This window comes from Anneissia japonica, unplaced genomic scaffold (genome assembly GCF_011630105.1).
Source record: "Anneissia japonica isolate Jap-2015-1 unplaced genomic scaffold, ASM1163010v1 scaffold287850_len318503_cov185, whole genome shotgun sequence".
Taxonomy (NCBI): Eukaryota; Metazoa; Echinodermata; class Crinoidea; order Comatulida; family Comatulidae; genus Anneissia; species Anneissia japonica.
This window is the reverse complement of record NW_022705232.1, coordinates 201,498-223,944: the sequence shown is the minus strand read 5'-3', so window position 1 is coordinate 223,944 and position 22,447 is coordinate 201,498. Positions and strand designations below refer to the sequence as shown.

General features: G+C 34.3%; 2 protein-coding genes across 6 annotated transcripts in view; both read right to left on the bottom strand.

Moving 5' to 3' along the window:
* The window catches only part of LOC117105429 (N-acetylneuraminate 9-O-acetyltransferase-like), a 35,790-nt gene extending 33,662 nt beyond the window's left edge, over window positions 1–2,128 (bottom strand). For 2 of the 3 annotated variants that reach the window (XM_033246556.1, XM_033246554.1), the window contains exon 1: window positions 1,803–2,128. In XM_033246556.1, coding sequence (XP_033102447.1) covers window positions 1,803–1,941 — 139 coding nt within the window. In that variant the 5' untranslated portion in view covers window positions 1,942–2,128. The remainder of the gene's footprint in view (window positions 1–1,802) is intronic. The other variant, XM_033246555.1, reaches the window with a different exon arrangement.
* Window positions 2,129–8,824: 6,696 nt separating this feature from the next.
* LOC117105427 (band 3 anion transport protein-like) overlaps window positions 8,825–22,447 on the bottom strand; it is a 31,297-nt gene continuing 17,674 nt past the window's right edge. For all 3 annotated transcript variants that reach the window (XM_033246552.1, XM_033246551.1, XM_033246553.1), the window contains 9 exons: window positions 21,801–21,949; window positions 20,411–20,611; window positions 18,754–19,023; window positions 18,105–18,194; window positions 16,812–16,987; window positions 15,751–16,004; window positions 14,707–14,876; window positions 13,061–13,231; window positions 8,825–11,994 (listed from right to left, as the gene is read on the bottom strand). In XM_033246552.1, the coding sequence (XP_033102443.1) occupies window positions 11,926–11,994; window positions 13,061–13,231; window positions 14,707–14,876; window positions 15,751–16,004; window positions 16,812–16,987; window positions 18,105–18,194; window positions 18,754–19,023; window positions 20,411–20,611; window positions 21,801–21,949 (1,550 nt within the window). In that variant the 3' untranslated portion in view covers window positions 8,825–11,925. The remainder of the gene's footprint in view (window positions 11,995–13,060; window positions 13,232–14,706; window positions 14,877–15,750; window positions 16,005–16,811; window positions 16,988–18,104; window positions 18,195–18,753; window positions 19,024–20,410; window positions 20,612–21,800; window positions 21,950–22,447) is intronic.

Here is a 22,447-nt window from a genome sequence, read left to right as displayed (position 1 = left end):
ATACTGAAAAATCTTCAACTCAATGTTAGTATATATTGATTTTTGCTTAATATTCAAACTATAAAGGAAGAACTACATTGGGACTACTTCTCATATAGGCCATTTTCACGAATCGGTAGACATCATGAAGTGATGACAAACATTGCGAATCAGCAGTGCGTAACCAACAGAAATAAGGTAAGCTTTTGGGCTTATTTTCTGACATCATGTTATTTAAAAAATCATAACTCCATAACGAAGCACCGTATCCAAAAATTTTTCCAGCAAAATGTTCTTAAAAGACTATTCTACACCACTATATGATTGAAAAAAAATTGAAACATTTTTTTGACCTCTGAAATCAAGATTTAAAAAGAAAAGCCTATCTCAGTATTGTATTAAAATAGGTATATTACAGTGCAGTAGTACTAGTAATACTCTGAACTAGCATTGTTTTAGTTACCATATGAGAGTTTCCTGTGTTAAAAACATGATTTACTATGCTATACCTCTTTATAAAACATAAATTGTACTTTATAATTAAAGAGAAATCTGTATATTATCGCTTCTTGGAACAGTAACAACATGAAAGTCCTATGCTACTGCACTGTAATGCATAGGCCTATTTTAATACACTACTAATACCCATTTCACACTAGCAAAAATTATTACAACTTTTAACAACTATTAACAAGTTGTAACAAATTTGATATTCCGAGATTTTTGGTTCGTTTCACGCATGCACTTTCAAACCATGAGAAATCTCGGGAAAACTCGGAAGAATATTATGACTAGGCCTAGAGGTCTATGGTAGTACTAGTAGGCCTAGGCTAGTTGTAGGTTGTCCGAATTACATATTAACTACTAAACTAGGCCTGGTACCGAATTAACAAGATTATAATTATTCCATGGTCAGACATGTGAAATTTAGCGAGATTTCTTTTGATTTTAGGTCTAGGCCTATTAACAAATGGTAGTAATGTTGATACGTTTTCCATCGCTGCCGCCATTCGTTCGAACTAAAAAAAAAAAAAACACAGCCCGCAAAAAGGTCAAAATATGGACATGATGCATGCGCAACAACAACTCGGAAGATTTCAGGAAAAAAACAGGCCTCGCGATGGTCTGTTTTTGTTCCGAGATAACTCAGGGGACGGATAAGATGCCCCGTTATGGAGTTATGATTTTTTAAATAACATGACATCAGAAAATCGGCCCAAGAGCTTATCTTATTTCTGTTGGTTACGCACCGCTGATTCGCAATGTTTGTCATCACTTCAATATGTCTACCGATTCGTGAAAAAGGCCTATTGAATTTTGAGTGCCACAAAATGATGTAAGCCTCACAATGTATTTCACTTCATCAAAGTCCCTCGGCGACATGATGCGTCGCCCATCATAACCTAATAACAGGATATGACATAAAATTTTACATAATTATATCAAAATCTCAAATATAAAAGGAAAAACAATAGGAACAACTCCAAAGAACAACACATGTCATTACATGTACAGCTGGGTTTGGCCTACCGTAGGCCTACTTGTAATTAAAATGACAGGCTCTGCCTCTCTATCTAGGCCTAGGCCTAGGTAATGTAGGTTGTTTTGCATTAGCAAAGGTCTGTTGTTATTGTTTTGGTACGAGTCGCCTCAAAATGGCAGTATAAAACCTTTAAAAAAAATCAGCAGAAAAGTATTTTACTAATCTTAATTTACACTGCCCCTATAAACGTTATGTACATTTCTATCAACAGTTCTATTGCATTAACTTAGAAACGTTGTTGGGTGTGAATTATTAAAATAATGGAATTGCAGAAGCCTACCACTCTGTTGGCTGAAGTAGAAACCTAATCCGTGTAGGCTGAGAATCACCGCCAGTAGAGGAAAAGCTAGCCTTTTGGCGTTTTCCACTGTACATTTTTCTGTTAAATCCCTTGTAGATCGTTCAAGAGCACCAGCCATCTTATAGTTAAAATACGTAATAAAGTAAGTATTACAGGGTTAATGAAAATGGTGAATGACACCACTACGAGTACGAAAGCCTAACTAGGCTAAGCCTATGTCACTGACTCATCATGGACGTGTACAGTAAGCATCTGTATACTTTCACGCCTGGTCTACCCTGCTCAAACAGCCACACACAGACATCAGTGTTCCGCTCGACTACCGTGCGAGTCAAGACGCCACCTAGTCCTAGTATTTCAGTTTTCTGTTTCGTCTTGCGGTGGACCAAAGCTCGTCGGGCAGTCGGACCAAAAAAATAAAAAATAAAAAATAGGCCTAGTTTTCCCATCCCAGCCATTTCCGGCCATCTAGAAGTCCCAATTTTTTTTTCTTTAATCTCGTTTTGGGAGAAGGGCACGCCCCCTCCCATACCACCACTGGCTCAGGTCTTCGGGCCTCAGATAACACTGCGCGCTATAGTTAAACCCATAAATACTTATTAAATGTCTGTCTCTTATACACATCTAGATGTGTAGAATAGACAGACTTAGCCCCTCCCCCATAAATTATATCCTAGAACCGGCACTGGTTCAGACTTGGCATAATTTTATCTAGGCCTAATCCTTTTTTACATAATTCACACCCCTTCAGCATCTAGCATGTGCTAGGCATATTTTGGCAAATTTAGCATAATTTTGTCCTAGGAAAAAATTATCTCAAATTGGTCTCAAAGAAAAACAAGTGGTTTTAAATTAAAAACAAAATTAGATATACTACCAGATTAGGCCTAATTAAAATTATTTATTCGAAAATCCTTTTTTTTTTCTTGTGTGAATATCTATTATTAGGCCTACCCCATCACATTGGCCAGAGGCAGGGAAGCGCATTTTCCGAGCATCTTTAAAATAAAAACGTTCCTGTGGAGGACCCCTCAGGCGCGGATCCAGACCCATTGTTCGCCATGGTGAATCAGAGTCAGAGTGATAATATTTTTTAAAGAAATATAGTGATAGTGCCTCAAAAATTCCAACTCTTTCTGTAGGCCTACATGTCAAAAATTCCACCTACCCCAACAAAGACAAAAATGTAGACAAAATAACTGCAAATCTGTTTTCATTGTCTAGTAGGCCTATTCATTAACACGAACTGTAATTAAATCGTCTGCACGATGTGCAGTAGACCCTACTGTGATAACGTGTTGAGGGTTTTAAAATTATTTTGACTTATGTCACAGTCAGTGGGCGTGCGTATCTAAGGGTGCGCAGGAGGCACACGCCCCCCCAAAAGTTACTTGCGTTCCACTCGCCCCTCCCCCCCCCCAAAAAAAAATCACTGTCAAGTAGTTAAAAATCACCTATTTTATGAAATAGCGCCCCTCAACCGATCATCGAGTTCCCCACCTCACCTTCGCGGCCTCTCCTCCCTCCCCATTCAACACACCTATTTCAAGACTTCTAGACCGGCCCTGGTCACAATTAATAAAAAATCAATCACAATGATGACATGTTCGTTTGATATATAACCTTATTGAAATGCATATAATTTTATTATATTTTGTTATTCCAATATCACACTAAAGCGAAAACCTATTATTTTAATTATTACATTTTAATTAATAAATTTATTAATTATTTCATTATTTTAACGAATTTTATGGTTAAAAAAAGAAGCTTTCAATGGAATGGGTAAGCCTAATTTTAGACCTAGAGCTTAAAACTTACGAACACACGTTGATAAAAGAAAGTCAAAACAGATGAGCACCGAGCACTAAGAGACTGCAAATGAATATGGAATCGCAAAAAGAGCAACGCCATGAATGGTATGTCAATTTAAAATCAAACAGCGTTAGAAGTGGAAAAAAAATTAAAGAAAAATACTGAGATAGAAATTGAGAAGATATCTAATTAATAAGCGTATAATATTGCATTAAGTGGCAAATAAAATGTAATGTTTCAAAGCCCGTATTTCCAGTGGGTGGGGTGGTGCGATATAGGTGGGTGCGTACGCACCCAACTAAATTGTTTAAGGTCCACATGACAGTCGAAAATGTACTAAATATAAATATCTATGATTTAAAAATAAAATCTTAAATTTGTACATTTTAAACAGTAATCTACTCACTACTATGGAATATGATCATATACTCCAAACTATTTTTATAATTATGAATGATAGTTACGCATTACATCCATCCACCAAAAAGTGATATCCACTAAGCACTGAAAAGTTGGCAATCAACCAACCACAGAATACAAATATGCATTTAATTACTTTCCTAGCTAGTGAAGGCACAATAATACCTGGATACTATACGATGCAATATATCATCAGCAGACTACTGAATAGTACGGTAAAATCAGAGCAGTGGTGTATCTAGGGGTACGTGTGGGGGGGGGGGAGTCCTCCCCAAAAGAGGCCACCGTTTACACCCGCCTCCTCTCAATTGAAAATATTAGAAGCAAAAAAAATGACGCTTAGGTAGTTAAATCACCTCATATCACCTTATTTTGCGACTCGAGCGCCTCCTTAAATGTCTATCTCCCACTTCACCTTTTGCGCCCATCTGATCCCCTCACCCATTTCAAGCTATATAGATACGCTATTGCAAAACAGTAAAAATATAATACTAGATTCAATAATTTTTCATCAGACAATTAGTGGTTCATGACATGGCTTCCCACTCATCAGATAATGAATTGCTTATAAATATGCTAATAGGCTTGTGTTCGTCTCAATGAATATTGGAAAGGATAAAAAATATTAATTAAAAAGAAATAGGCCTACACATTGCAATAAATATTAGAATTATTGTGTGTGACATACACACACTTAAGGATAGACTAAACACAGCAAATGCATTATTTAGTTTGGCCTGTTTTGTAATATGACATGGCTAGACTTAAAGAATGTACAGTACTAGAAACACTCATGAGACCAATACTGCCAAAGTTTTAACAGAATTAAAATATAGAGTAAAGATTCAACAAAATAAAATGCTGTTATCAAAACAATTAGATTTTGTTATGAAGGTGAAATAATTGACCAACTGGCAACGAAATAAATAAATGAATAATAGGCCTTGTCAAATCAGAGCCTTCCAAAGTTAGATTTTTTTTTTACTTCAACACTGAAATTTATCGAGTAATACATCAGTGGCGTACGTATCTAGAAGTCTTAAAGGGGCGGGGGTGGGGGCTGATGGGAGAGCGAAGGTGGAGACGTGAGGGGGCGCTGCTCACAAAAAAATGTGATATGAAGTGATTCTTACCTACTTGAAGGTGCTATTTTTTGCTCCAAATATTTGTCAATAGGGGAGGTGAGGTGCCGAATAGAAGACCTGAGTTTTATAGGGGAACGTGCGCCCCTCCCCCTGCATAAAGTACCGTTCCGCAGGATTATATAAAGGCCCTTGAATATTTCTGCTACGGTCCCTCAAAACGAAATTTAATTGATCTCGAAAATGTCGAAAAGTTTATTACATGAAAATCAAAACCATTTAGTTCACAATCAGTAAAATAATTTCCGGTTTTCACCCCCCCCCCCACCTTCCACGATGTGATTTTTCCTGAGAATTGATAAGCAGGAGTTTAACACCAGACTTTTTTCTTTCTTTTTTTTATTCATTCTTTAATACAACAATACAGAACACATGACGATCACATAAAAAGAAACCTAAACAAAAACGTAAATGAAAATTTTAAAAAATCACAAAAAAATTATACATGGCTTAATATGATATAACTTCACATGCTTAGACAATCTATGTGTGGTGACTGGGAATTCCAAATAAATAAAATGTGTTAACAATCCTTTGCCACGCTTATTTCAAATTTCTCGAAAAAATGGTTTATCAACCATGGTCCTCTATAGTTGCCACTCATCACATTATACTGGGTTTTTTCTGCCATTAGTTACTTCAAAATTGAAAATATTCTTCGGTCATGCTTGCAAATTGTATTTTACAAATTCATTTAAACCTTTATTTGATGGTCTGACTGACTCACATCTGGATTTATAAATGTAGAATTTAACTAGAAGGATTAGTTTATCTAACACATTCGTTTAGACCAAACCGTAAACTTCCACAAATTTTCTACATGAGTGCAATCGTAGAATAGAAGACGTAATAAGATCAGTCTTTAATTTTTATGTTCTTCGAACAAATATTTGCTGTTACATGCTTAGACAATCTATGTGTGATACTGGAAATTTAAGTGGTCTAAACTAGTTGCGACTCATCATCAGACCACCAAACTTTGGTTAAGCCTATCTGAATGAATTCATAAATTTGAAAGCATATTTTTGTTACTTTACAACAAACATTTTCCGTTTGTAACTATTAAATAAAAAAAAAATTGAGTCATGGATGACCGATACTATACTAAATAATTAGTCTATATATAAAATTCCTTTATTTTCCTTCTAAAAATTTAACAAAATATACAAATTTCGCATTAACTCCCAAGTTGTAGACGCAAAACATTTACTACAAATTTACTTTTCTTCAACGTAAACGTAACATCAAGGCTACCTGGAAAACTATTAATTCTGTCATTAAAAAATCCTCACTCGTCTCTTTTAATTGTAGTGAAATAGCCAATGTATTTAAGGATTATTTGTTAAAATTACTCCATCTTTAACAAGCAAAATTATTCAATCTAATAAATCAATTCTACCCATGTAGATGAACAAGAGGTCGACAAAATTATATCTTCATTTAAAGCGAATAAATCTCCCTATATTGATGATATTAATTCAAATGTTATTAAAAATGTTTCCGATATCATTTATTTTCCTTTTTCCCACATATTAAATCTTTTTTTTTGGCCAACGGTATATTAAAAAACAGAATGAAACTTGTCCGTGTAACACCCATTTTCGATTCTGGTTCTAAATCTGAACTATCAAATTATCGTCCCATCAATATTTTCCTTTTTTTCCTCGAAAACCTTAGAAAGAATTATTTACGACAGAACTTTTAATTTTATTACAAAATATAATACCGTACGTTATACAAATATCATGGTTTTAGAAAGAAGTACAACAAATCGATGGCCCTTATTGATTTAACTAACAAAAGTGATGATGCCTTCTAAGAAAATAATCACCTTGCAATCGGAGTGTTCATTGATGATCTAAGGCTTTCGACACTATTTGACTACAAAATTCTCTGACATAAGATCGCATTATGGTATCCGGGTACCCGCTTGAATTGAATCTGTTCAACCATGAAGCGTCTAATGGTTTGACGCTCGCATTAACAGCGAGGAACTCGTTCGAATCCAGTCGGGGGAATTTTATTACACAATGTAGGCCTAGGCCTAGTTATTTATAGGACAACATTTTGAGAGCTATGCTACACGATGAACCATCATGTCCTTTATTCGAACACTGTATTTACCTTTCTTTAAAGCAGGGGCGGAGCTAGCGAGTGGTACACGGGGCAAAGGACCCCGCGGGGACCTCTGGACCTCCACTTGAAACCCCTGTCGGGTAATTTCCAGTAAGGTCGTCGGAGAAAAATAAAATCTCGAGCGCCGAAAGTACAATTCAAACATGCCTTTACTAAGCTGTCAAATTTTAGAATTTAAAAACTGTTTAGTGCGAGCATTGCTACCATGGGCACAGATCATGAGGGAGGGGTCGGGGAAACGTTCCCCCATATATTTTTAAGGAGAGGGGTTGGTTCATCCACTTTTCGACGAAAATGTGATTACATGTCAAAAAGATGCCTGAAAATTGTTGAAATTAACTGCATAATGACCCAGGTTTTAACGAAAGAGCCCTGTACAGCCAGAATATATCTTCTTATAGCAAGATACCGATGTCTGCCCACAATTACTTGAATTGCCTATACACGACTTGAGTGCGCGTGCATTTGTTATACAGTAATTTGAGAAGTAGGCCTATGAGAAAAAAAAAAGTGTGTAATAAAAAAAAAAGTGTGTAAAGATAAGATTGGTTTTGGTAAAGTAAATACATCAAAGACGATTAAGTTTTATTTTCTATGTCCATCAGAGATTAATTAGATCCCGATATTGCCGAATCCCTATAAAAGATCATGAGAAAATTTTTAGCACTTAATTTCGACTATAATGGTGATGAATTTTAGTGTCATTTCCGACCATCTAGAGGTATTATTTTCTCAAATTTCCGCACCTCAGCTCCAACCATGGTGGGCCTGAGGTAGATCTGAACGCACGGTTTGAAGTAGGTAAACTAAAGTAAATACATCAAAGACAATGTTAAAGTTAATTTACTAAGATACATCACATTATATTATTAATTAGGTATTATGACTAATAATACAAAATTATGGCTGAAAATCGCTGACAAAAGATCATGAGAAATTTGTTGGCGCTTCATTTTGACTATAATGGTGATTGGATGATGAATTTTACTATATGAAAGTGTCATGTTAAATGAGATTAAACTAAAATGCTATAAATATATACATAAATTGATATAAATTTTAAACATTAAAGAAGAATCTGGGTGTGAAAAAATAGGTTCCCCAACCAGGATTCGAACCCAGGACCTTCTGCTATCTATACCTTAACCATCTATGCCTTAACCAACTGGATCATTGAGGCTTTGATGGGAATTGAAATCCGATTGAAGCATTTAATTCTTCAGTCATGGGCATTTGTAGGCAAGTGTGAAAAAATAGGTGCCTCAACCGGCATTCGAACCCAGGATTCTGTTGTCTATAGACATTCTGCTGTCTATCTATCATTAAGCAAAAGCATTTTATATAATACAGGTTAGTAGGTTTTGAAAACTGTTATATCGCTCTTTTACTTTTGACTCTCAATGTTCACCTTTGCTGATGTCCCATGTCTGGAACTGACTACAAAAGTTAAAACCTTGTAAATAAAGTAGAAATATTGTACGACCAGGATTAAAATTTCACAACCTTTATTACTGTATTCAATAGAAATATTGCATCAAAAATGTTCACAATCTGTGAAACTACGCATGACAAATATAAAGCTATAATTCCAATATCAATTTGAAAACAATAACAATAACAGTTTTTCTTAAAACAGATGCAAACATTGGAGCCCACTGGGTACCATATGACGATATTCTTTGGTTCTCTGCTACTACTTAAAGACCTTTTGTTTAGAGGGAATTATAATATATACAAACAAGATTACAGTATGAAACATAGTATAGTAATGACAAAAAGAAAATAAAAAAAATTATATTAAGAAAGAAAGTCAATGTTAAATGTGGGGAAAATAACTATACTAACAATAATAAAAAATGGTAGCTATAATATTAAGGAATGTTGCTAATTAACATTAAATTGATAATAATAATAATAATATTAATGATAATATAATAATAACATAATAATAATACTGTAATATTATTAATAATAACAATACAATATTAATACAATAATATAATGCAAAAATATAATAATAATAATGACTAACAAGTGACTGTTAAGGAATGTAACTAAAGTCGAGACTTTTTTACACCTTGTTTTAATAGCGAACCCGTCAACTGCAAATATTGATGATTTCAAATAAAACTACCTGTAAAAGTTTATTTTTGGCCAATTAGCACACCCGCTGCCACGAAAAAGTGGTAATTTCAGAAAAAATTTAAAGTTTTTCTTTATTTTTATCATGCCCTCCGATGCCTTGAAACCACCAAAGATAAGATATGTATATTTCTATATCAATATGAACCATTTAACCATTCTATTTTAAATTCACCAATAAAATTTAATTTTTATTTTCTCCTCCGTTGGGATGTTTTTGGCAAAAATATTTGCTAAATAAGACAACAAAATTTTCATTTCTATTTTTATTCCGACCTCTTAAAAAAAATTTAAGTATGCAAAATGAGGAATTAAAAAAGTCTCGCTTAATTATAAACATAAAAATATTATACCTATAATAACTAATAATAATTAAAATATAAAAATCATTATTGGTAATAATAATAGCAACAACCAGACTTTTGTGAGAATTCCTATCCTATATATGAAACTGAAATATAATACTGTACCATATAGGTACATGCCAGTATATATTAGTTGACCCCATTGAGTTAAGATCCATAATTCTTTATGGAACATTAAACACAATAAAAGAATTTGAGTTGTCTCAGAGAATACACTGGCCATGATAATGTCAATACTGATAATCATAAATGGGCTTTAAAGTCGAGCCCACACTCTATTGTAAGACCGCTGGGCAACAAATCTGTCTCTGCTCTCTGTGGGGCTTTGATGACATGTCACAAGGTCTGCTGACCTTTTACACGCAATAGTAATTTACTATGTATCTATTTCGGGAGGAGGGAGAAGTCTCGGAAATAAGTATGCTTTGTACTCTAGTGAGAAAAAGTGATGCCCTATATTAATAAAACAACATTATAACTTCCTTTATCATGTCCAAGATGAAATCTGTTAAAGACTTAAAAATAATTCGCAGCTGTCTACTCTCATTAAAATCATGTGCAGAGGATCGGAATGTTTGCATTCTGTCACTGACAATGGAAGAATACAGGAGGTTCTAAATTTTAATAATTAACACTCATATAGAAGAAAATATATATATATATATATATGTATACAATATATTCTATTATAAACAATAATTATTTATATTTTCTCTCTCTCTCTCTCTTAGTCATTATCTACAAGTACTTTACATTTGATGAATTTAAATTGATGAATAAAACATTAAACATAATATTTCATGTAAAAAATGTACAAAAAAAAACTTATATGAATGATCATTCGGACAAAGTAAATAAAACAGAGTGCAAAAAACTTCTGTTTATCTGTGTACAATGGTAATTGGTTATATGCTTTCATAGCACCTTCAACAACAAATAGCATCTCAAGGCACTTACTAGAAATAATAAATAAATAAACTAAACTTGGAACTATTGATTTCCTACATAAACTAAGAATAAAACTCATATAAAATCTCTGTAAATTCTCTTTAATACAAGTACAGTAAATGATATAATTAGTGGCCTGATATTTTCACAGTATCAATGACATATTATGAGATAATTCCATAGAAACTGATACCCCAAGCCGTTGTGATTCAATATTTCATTTCTATTTGTCAGGACAGAAAAAAGAAAAAATCTTAATAACGAATCACAGGGGCGGATCCAGGGGGGGGGGGGGGGGGCAGCAGCCATGAGGGCCCGTGCCCCCCTGTCAGTCAAGCCGAAAAATAAAAAAGAGGGTGACAAATTTGAGTTAAAGAGAGGAAGAGCTAAAAAGGGAGTGCACCCATGAGTTCAGCGATACAGCAGTGGGCGAAAGTAAGGCTCGATTATTTACCACTTATTGGTGGGGCTGAGGTGGGTGTGGCGGCGAAAACTTTATATTGTGCCTCCCTCCCGTCAGAGAATCTCTGGATCCGCCTCTGAATCAAGATGGCTTTTCAGAGTAGCACCCAAGGTGGCAAAGCCAAGGAGGTTGGAGTGTTCATGTACTTAACTATTATGAGGATAGAAGCACTGCCTGAAGTTTTAGCCATTGTAATCTTGTAATGTTTTAACGCTTAGTTAAAGATATTTAACGAGTGTTGCCAGGGCTGAGTGCTCCTCTCGCCACCGCTGAATTCACCACTGGTGTCAGATATTCACGTAATCGAAAAATCAATAGCCAATTAATCAAGATGAGTAGTCAGGGGAATGCAAGATGTTAATATTTAAAACCTTGGATCTTTTTTTTAATTAACATTCGCAGACACTATGAAATACATCGGCGTGATGATAATGATGTCATACAACAACCATGGTTAGATATTTGTCACTTAAAACTTTGGACAGAACTTCAAAGCACCATTGAAAAATACTGGATATACGTCTTAATAGCTGTTCTTTGGCAATAAAATGTGATTACCAAAGTATAATCATAATTACTCCATTTTAATTTGTTGGAATTGACTGCTTGAAGTGACAGGAATAGATTCACTTGCATGTAACAATCATAATTTTCTTCATCAGTGGCATCAATTAAATTGGCATGTAAGTTTCCCAATACTCATCCTCCTCCTCAGCCATCTCCTGCTCATCATTATCAAGCTTTATAGAAAAAAAGGGATGAAAAAGGGAAAAATTAATTTAGTTAATCTAACACCATCAATACTCATTTTTAAAAGTAAAAAAAAAATAAAATAATAAGGGCACATAGAAAAAATTATTAGATTATCACTCTTTAAAAAAAGTGATGAGGGTGGGCGGTTTTTGTTTTTTTTTCAAACTTTTTATGGATGAGGAATTGGCAAGAATATTGTAAGTATTGTATAAAAACTTGTTTAATTATATTGATTTTTAAAGAAAATGTATTTCCAGTAATGAAATTGCATTGTTTTAAGCTCTTGAAATAAATGATGCAGCAAAAATTTGTTTTTTTAAATATTTCCCTAATTTTTTGAGGTGGGCGGGACTGACAATCTAACAATTTTTTCTATGTGCCATAATACAGATCCTTTGCTACATTTATATTTTTTTTTAATGTATCCAACAATCAGCAATTGCCTTATGTGGGAGGGGGAGGGGGGGAAAAAGAGGGGATTAAGAAAAAAAAAAAATAAATAATAATTTGAAAATGAATGTACTGCTGGGACCTAAAATACTCTTTATATCAAGTCTGGTATGGTAAGAGGTGTATTGTATGTTACCCAAATCATTTTAAACCTCAAAAAGGATAAGATTCATCAAGAGTCACTAGGCCTAGTGTTTAAAGCTTGGTTTCCATACAATCGCTACACTGTAACTACAGTTTTCAGTGCAATCATTGTACTGCCTGGCAGTCCTCAACACAATCGGGAAGGCTCCCCGATGGGACCAATCGTTCAGCATCACCGAAAGCTGTCAGATATTGTGTAGCGATTGTATGGAAACAAAGCTTAACATATAATTTCCCACTCCGCTAAGTTGCTGCTTCAGAAAGAAACACTCTTTCTTGCCTGTCTGTCCTACTGGTTTCAAGTTAATAAATAAACTACATACAAATATACAAAGGGCTTCATTTTGCAAGGAAAATGGAGTACTGCTAGAAGTTCAATGAGACAGACAAGTCAGACAAGTCCAAATACTGTATTATGATGACAATTTTATTTCTACTCTAAAAGCAAAAAGTACTTACTGCTTCAAGTTCAGAATGTGTAAATATCCGTCCGATGGCATGACGTACAGGAACTAAAAGGATGAGAAAGAATGGAAATGCCAACGCTGCAGGGGTCACCTTGATGACCCACAGAACCAATAAACAGATCACCTGGATAATTGTGTACATATGCATTCTCCATGTCCTAACCTGTATTTAGGAAAACAACATTCGCAAATTGATTGACTTTTATTTCCCTGGCATACATAGAGTTATAACAATAATTAGATTTATACAGCGCACATACCCACTGTAGTAGAGCTCAAGCGCTAAAGTTAAAAATTATACGGTTCAGTGATTATGTGTCTGTCGGCTCCCCCTGTTCTATTCGCACAACAGCAATGCTGGCTAGGCCATCTATGCTGGCGACTTCACAGCTTAGAATTTTAACCGTTAATTTTTTATTGCAGTGCTATTGCACCCCAAACTTTGTGATAAAAATTCAGTATACACTTCTCAGCACTCATGCCATTAACCAGCTTTGGTAATGGGGGAGAGATCTTTTTCAATCTGAGTGGAACTTTTGGGGTCCAGGGGTTCTCTCGAAAAATATTGCAAACTATGACCGCCACCTTTAATTTAAAATGCTGTTCTGGTGTGGTTGAGCTGATTTCAAAGAAGATGCTATTTTTGTGAATAAACTTTGCATCGATTTGATATGCAGTCGCAGTTCCAGGAATTCAAAATAGAGGGGGTCCAGAGAGGAACTTTCACAGATGGGGAGACTAGACCACCTCAGCCCCACCATGTTTGGGGCTGAGGTAAGAAAATTCATGATTATGGCACCTCTAGATGGCCGGAAATAGCACTGTTAGACCTAAATCTGATTATATAATTTTGAAAAATATAGTTTTCAGCTGAATTTATTCAACTGCATGCATACATTAACACATAAGAATACAAAGACGATGACTTTTAAATTGTGAAAACAATGATTAAGATGACTTCCTTGATCAATGCTTATTGGATCAACTTTATGTTTCCTTTGACAATGCCCCAAAAAGAAAAAAAATCCAAAATATAATAAGAACAGATAGGCCTACCATTAGCCTTCAAACTATGCATGTCATAGGCTTTAATAAAGCCAAGGTGCACATACTAAACACTTATATAAACATTGTTTAAACATACAGCTGTTTAATTAACAGTTTTAAATTAATCAGCCTTCAAAGTTTATGATTTTGGCCATTTCTCAGGCAGAGGAACATCCTTAAGTTGTTACATTTCAACATCAGAAAGGAGGAAAATGACAACATAGATATATAATCTAGTAATCTAGTAATCTAATTTAGTTTATTGCAATAAAATAGATTTTGAAAATGTTGAGATGTTTTTGCCATTATCTCCAAAACACAATTTTCAAGAACTAATTGGTTTGGCTCGCCTTTACCACAATATGCTAATGTTTAGTTTCGCAAAGAATATTACTATTTTGCATCATCTTCATTAGCATCAGAAAGTAATTTTGGTTTCCTGCAGTAGCATTAATTAATCCAGTAAATTAGCTAGATGCATCGAGCTTAAAGATACACTAGCCTGACGCCATGTGTCTGAACATATCATTAAACCTAGGAAGAGGTATATAATTACCAATTTTCTATTGACCACCTGTTGTTATTTCTTACCTGGCGTACAAACATGGTGTCCGGATGGTGTTTTACTGGCATAAATAGGCACTCAATCCTTTCTACAAGTTGTATTCCACTCAATGAACTGACTCCCATATACAAGAAGACACCAAACAACACTGTCAGTGGAACCTGGCTTAGCAATGGACCAAGTAGAATAGACAAACCTGAAATAATAATGATAATTGTTTAAGCTTCTGTGACTTAAAAAAATTATCATAATGATAGCAATTATAAATAATACATCAACTATTATTCTGCACATAAAACTTAAGACAAGTTTACCCAAAATTATACACAAAATTGATTTACACAAAATTACACATAACAAACCTACTGCAGGTACTATACCAATGAAAACAAAATAACAAATAATTATACTATATAATAAAATGATTTATAACAATATAAATCAATAATCCGATTCTTTTTAAATAGTAAACCAATAATTGGATTATACAGTTACAAAACCAGATGAAACTATTTGATCATTAATATAAATGAAACAATAAATATAGATACAATATACTATTGTTGTTGAGACATTCTCAACCAACAACAACTGTTCTTTTCAGAACTATCTACATGGTGTACCGCAAAAATTAATATACAGTATAATAGTACTATTGTTGTTATTTTTTAAATTTATTTTATTATTTCTAATAGTAATATTATTAATATTTTAATAGTAATGATGATGTAAGGATAAAGATAATGATGATAATAACAACAAAAATACCTATAATAATGAAAATAAATGTTTGTTGTGCATAATTATCCAATGATAAATTGTCATTAATGGGTATTTAAAATATCAGATATTTTTAATGGTAGTTTATTTATGTAATAATAATAATAATAATTCTGGATTTATATAGCGCCTCACGTTGACACAACCTCGAGGCGCTTAACAACAACAGAGAAGAAGAAAAATTATTTAAGTTCAAATGATTGGTTTGATGATTGTGATTTATAAGTTTGATTATGTGATTTATAAGTTTTTCCTTAAAGGCAGCTGTTTAAAACAGTTTGTAAATTTACCAATCAAACTGTTGACAAATAGGTTGGTCACTCTCTGTTCATAAATTTTTTCCAGTTTTGGCTTCACACCGGGGGCTGTTGTCTTGCTGAATGTTGATACACTGCCAATGTGTGTGACTGATCGTACAGTGGCCGCAGTCATCCAAGGAAGACCGAGCATGGAACAGACAAACGCCAATAAACCGATGAGGAACATGTCCAGGTGATATCCGGACCCCTTCTTAAGTTTATTATCCTTCTTGTTTACAATCAACCTGAAACATTCAAATTAAATTCAAAGCCATTCATTCATTCATCATTTTACTGCACATTATCATTAATTTTTTTTACACAGCATTTATAGGGTTCGACTCTTTCAGCCTAGCTGTTATTTACTTCTTAGACAAAATAGGAATAATAATAGATGTTTCGTAAACTAGGTCTTATTACAAGATTTAGGTAGTGCGGATGTTTTCAATTGTGAGAAAAAAATCCTTTGAATCATGGTAGAAGTGTCCTCGTTCCGACCCTGGGAGAACACCAATTCTACCGCCACCACAAAGCATACAAGGAATACTTGTATCACCATTATCATCACGCCTAGATTAGACCAGAGCAGGTCCTTCACAGGGCCTGCCCTTACGGTATAATTATTTACAAACGTTGAAGGTTTCTTTGGACATGATAAGAAGTAGGAATTGAACCCAGGGCCATGGGATTGGAAGGCTAGCATTTTAACAAGCTACATATCCATAACATTTGAAATTAAACTGGAATACACTATATAAACCAATTGTAATGTATTACCATTGGACATTCACTGAATTTTTTCTATTTCATTCCATGGTTTAATTTGACCTCTATACATTGTTTTCTTTGAATATACAATGTTAATTTTTTTTTTCTTCATATTTTAATGTTTATGCCAAACCTTAAAAACATGACATACAATGATCTTAATAAATAGTATATGTGTAACAATGGCATTCGTAGACCAATGAACACAAAAAAAATTCAAGAAACTTTTGTGATGTAATAATAAAATTATTGTAATTGTACTGTAATTACTAAAATAAACATACGAGGTGATAAGTGCCTCCATAAACAGCAAAATGAATACTAGGCCTGCTGGTACTGCAGCTGCTAAAACGAACACTAAACCAAGTCTGCCATCTTGAAGTGGGGCTATTGGATTAACAAACCAGGACGTGCGTTTACATGCGTCTGTTGGCTCAAACCCACCATGTACTTGCAGTTTCTGTAACACAAATATGAAAAACAATTTAAGATATCCTTTGAATAGAGATATCAAACTTTCTCAAGTCCACTACTACTACTGGAAACAGATGTTTCTCAAATCCACTACTACTGGAATTTCTACTTTGTAGTAGGTTTCTACTAGTAGTTAGGTTTACAAGGTATACTTGAAAATGATAATGTAGCCTGATTATAGTGTTTGTATACAAGCATGGGTTTGTGGGACAACCTGTGTGTTTGTGGGATGTGACGTGTATCCTGTCCTATGTTTGATCGAAACTCCTAATGGATCAATTACAGAATAGCCTATAAAAAGAAACCCATCCTGATGATGACATAATTAATGTTGAAATATTGAATCCCGATACGGTAGCCTGTAATGTAAGTAATAAATTAGGTTTGATATTTTCTAATACTAACGTTATTGACAGTTCGCCAAACTGGTCTATACTATTGTTTAAAGAAGCGTTTGCTACACGTAGGCTACACCCCTTGCATGACAATGGGCTTCAAAACTTTGACCAGTAGGGTAAGAATGCTTTGATCTTTATTTTATTCATAGCTATGTCACCTACTAGGGGTAATGTTTTGATTGGTCAAACACTTTTGGTACTTGTACATATAAGCTTGCAAATATGAATAACTTTTCATTCCTGATGATGACATAATTAATGTCGAAATATTGAATCCTGACACAATGGCGTGCATTTCGATACTTGGAGTATGTCTTATACTATCTTAGTAGGTTTCTTTTTATAGGCTATTCTGTAATTGACCTTTAAGTGGTTTCAATAAAACTTAAAGCTGACCAGCCACAACAGGACAAGACACACGTCACATCCCACAAACCCACATGTTTGCATACGAACACTGTAGTTTTGTGTGGCCTATACCAACATTATCCAATTGGGCATAATGGAATAGTCCATTATCAGTTGTTATTAATACAGGAGATTTTATAAGAACCTACCTAGGTTGTATTCAGTGTAAAGAAAAGTAAAATGAATTAAGAACTTCATAATGCTCTACAAAATATTTAATGAACTTATTTATGAAATTCCTACAGAAATTTATAGTTTGACACTTTGACTTAATTCACTAGGTTTTTTCCAACTCACCTCTGTGTAGACATACGGCACGACATAATCAAATATGCACATGAAAAGGATACCAATTGGAACTCCAAAATCACCTAACATCTTCCGGCCCTGTTACAAATGTAAAATAGTAATGTTAATGCGCTTCCTTGAGAAAAAAAAATATATTTCAGAGCATATTTTTTTTAAATTACAATGAAAAAATGTATACAAAAGGTTGAAGTAGAGCACTGTTAGACCTCCTGACATGAAAAAAAAACAACCCAATATTTGCTTTATCAGATTTGTCTGAAACAATATCAGACAAAATCTGATTAAATATTGTCAGCTATTAATGGAAAATGTCTGAACAAATAAAATAAAAAAACAACATATATGATAGTAAATGCCTAACAACAATTTTTGTTTGATGAGAACAATAGAGAAATATTGTTCGAAAGTTTGAATGGTGAAGTAATAATATACTTAATACTTGCGGTACACCATATACATAGTTCTGAAAAGAACTACTGTTTGTTGAGAATGTCTCGACATTTTGATTAAGTTGAAAATTAAAGCAACTCGATCGAAACGTTGAGACAAACAACAGTTCTTTTCTGAACTACTTATGCGGTGTACCGCAAGCATTACATATAAAACAGTAGAGAAAAAACATAAGAATCTTACTCACATGCTTTCCTAAAAAACGGCTATTCCGAAAGATACGCAAGAAATAAGCGATGAAGAATGTTCCAAAGGTGAGTATAAGAGACATAAATGCGGTGTTTGGCTCACCATATCTCTTTTCATAATTTGTCTCACAATCTGGTGTAGCAGTACTGGCCAAAGTAGTATTGTTTGAACTATACATCTCTGTTGAATATGGCACTTCGGTAGCGGACATATTTTCATAATTCATACAGTAATCTTCTAATGGCAGCAGAGGATGGTAATAAAATATCTGAAGGAGAAAAGTGTTTAAATATCAGCTCATGTTAGAAGAGCCATCACACTGGCAGCAGGACTGTGTGGCCAGGTAGGCCTTGGTCCACCCAAAAATTTTAATGAATGAGACAAACCTCCTATAGGCCCTACCAATGAGAAATATTGATTTTGACTAGAAACAACAGGCTCACTTTGGTTGAGCAATAGATCGCAAGTTGGCTGTACAGTAGTTTATGTCACTGTTGTTGCCAATTTTTGATAGAAGGTATTTTCAGAGATTTCTTTATAAAATTCATCAACTTAGCCTCCCAGAACATAAAAGACACTAATTTTTCATGTGTCAACCAGGGCCACCATCTACCCCTGCCACCACTTTCAGTTTCTTGCTCCATTTGCAAAGTGCTTACCGGGCCCACCCATTCAAACTATGCCACCGCCTAAGAATCATTTAAGGCTTGTCATTCCAAAACCAGCGTACTGTCACTAATTGTTAAGCTGAATAATTAGCATAAGAATGCAGTATTGTATACTTTAGTACAGAGAAGCTATAATACTTTTACTTATAACTTCAGCAATAGTAAGTCGATTCCAGCAAATGATCCATTATTTTTTAGCTTACAATGTGGAGAATATATTAAAAAGTCAATTCTTATTTTTTGGTCACTCATGCTGGTTTTAGGATGGCAAGCCCCATTTGTTTTATTCTGTTCTACAAACTACTTTAAACTCGTGTTTGTATTTGATTAATTTTGACCAAGACAAACAGCAAAACCACGCAGTATGTTTTGACATAGTGGGAAGCTTTCGATTACACGACGATGATAGGAAGCAGAACGTAATGACGTCGCTAAAAGTCATTTGAGCACGTGAGAATGTTAAGTTCTCCTCGTCGCATGGATTCTAGGACGCAATTTGGGCAAACCTACGTATGCAGAGAATGTAGGATGCCTGGTAGGACAGTCACGCAAATCAGAAGGATCCCTAGTAAGATTTTGCATGTGCATGGCATGACGAATCACTGATACAATCTGTGGAAAAGTTCAGCAATGTGTGCAGAACTTTTGTGTTCAACTTGTGTGTTCAACAAGTCAAACTGTCCCAAAATCTAAGAAGTCTAGCGGAAGTTTTAACAAATATATTTTTTATCTCCAGAAGCAGACTGAAATACTTTGTATGATGTTTAAAAAGAGTATTTTTAGTTAATAATTCACATGGGTAAGTGTTGGTTAGCTTAAAACCCCAGAATTACACAAATAAGTCCTACAGTAGTAAAAAAAAATATTTTCATCAAAAAAAAAAAGTGTTTTTTTCCCCAAAATTACCTACATGGTGTACCACAAGCATTTACATTAATATTATTATTGTTATTAAAGGAAAATATATACCTGTAACATAATACTCACTTTGCTAAGCTTTTTGAAGACTTCATATATAAAAATAAGAGAGATGAGAAGAGCGAAGATTTCCTCCGTGAATCGAGTGAAAAATCTCACCATGACACTTCCCTCAAAGGCAATCACAAAGATCGTGATGATAAGAATCCAGATTCCGATCCAACCTCGGAATTCCAGGTACAAGTTTTCTATATTACTACTCTTACAAAACTAAACAAAAAAAAAAAAAAATTTCTTTGAAAATAATGATTGCAAAATGTAACTGTAGCCTAGTGAATAGTGCCTTCCAATTCTAGGGCCCTGCTTACAAATCCTGCCAACAGAATTATTTATCATAACTGAACCACTGTCAACCCCAATGGTATAATCCATTGTGGTGATTTTCTCCGGGTGCTTATTGTCCAGGGTGGTTTTTGTCCAATTTCCGACTAAATATCTTTACAACTTAAGCTCTGTCAAGGCTATGCTTTCATGTTTTCTGTCACAAATATGTGTGATTTGAGTCATAATGCTTTTTGTTTTATAATTTAATGTAAAGCACATGCACTATATGAAAATATAAAACAAAATTATTATTATTATTATTTGCCTATATATGGGTATTATGATGTCATATTGCACCTATATAAGTGCATGTCAATGTCAATAAATGGGGAAATCACAGTATTTGTTACATACATACATATAGTGTGGAGATAGATTTAAGCACAATTATTAAGACTAAAGCTGGACAAACGCCATCAAACTTTTGTCTGTCAAACTCAACAAACAATGTTTGTTCAGACTTTTCAAGCAAGATAGCAAGTTATTTTTTTACTATCTTAATAATAGGTATATTCTAGACCCATAATTAAAGACACAAAAAACGAAATTAGATGCAGGCCCTCAGGAAATTTTTTCAAGCATTAAATCTAACCTTCGTATAATAATTTTCCTATAGTGTACTATTTGGAGCTCTACTAATTGCTTAGCAGTCGCTGTGTGTGGATATAATCTAATCTCAATTGCTGACATTTCAGTAATTCAGATAAAGTGTTCAAGCCATTGGTCCTGTGTAATTATTTGCTGCCATTCACTTTCATTTTCAATTAAAATTACGTACTGTAAATTCCTTGGGTATAAACCCACCTTGGGCATAAGCCCATCGTCTACTTTACGCCACATTTATGTAAGTACCTTTCCTAGGGCGAAAGTCCAGTGTATGGCTTGAGTGAGTAGCTGATGTTGTTACAAATGCTTTCAGAAAAAAATAAAAAAATAAAAAAGGCTTTGAATTTGGCAGGCAGTTCTGTAAAAAAGGGGATTAAACAGGTATAATCACACCCCCCAACAATCAGCCTAATTTTAAATTCAATGGGGGTGGGGGATGGGTGGGCTTATAACAGAGGCAAATACTTACTGAATATAAATTCTCTTCGAATACAAGAACAGGTCCAGTAGCACCAATGATCATAAGAGGTTGTCCAGAAAAAAGCGAAAACACCACACCGCAGATAGCTGTCCCAAAGATCATCTCAGATACACCCATCCAATTATCAGTTTTCTCTCCTTAACAACAAAAAAATAAACAAATGGTGGTGAACATGATAACTATTGATGACTTGATGGTTATGATATAAAGATGATGATTGATAATAACAATGATAAATGATATATTTAAATAAATTCATCTGGTTTCAGAAGAATTTTTTGATAATTTTCTTTTGTGTAACTAGTTGTAATAAATGATACAGAGCTGCAACGTTTCACATGCACTTCGGCTATCCTCTCTCAAGCACCGACTCCCATGCTGGTCAACACTGCTATATATACGGTGTGATACCCTCCTCAATTGGTAGGTGAGCTTTTTTTTGGTCTTCCATAGACAAGGTAAAGAAAGCATATGGATCCGTAAATCCACGCAAGTCATGAACAGGGACACTGGCTCACTTGAATTATTCCACCTTTATAATAACCTGTTGATTTCAAGAACATCTGTAAAAGGCGGCAGTCTAGGACCAAGAAAACTCATGTAATATTTAGGGCGTACCACACCGCGTATATAGC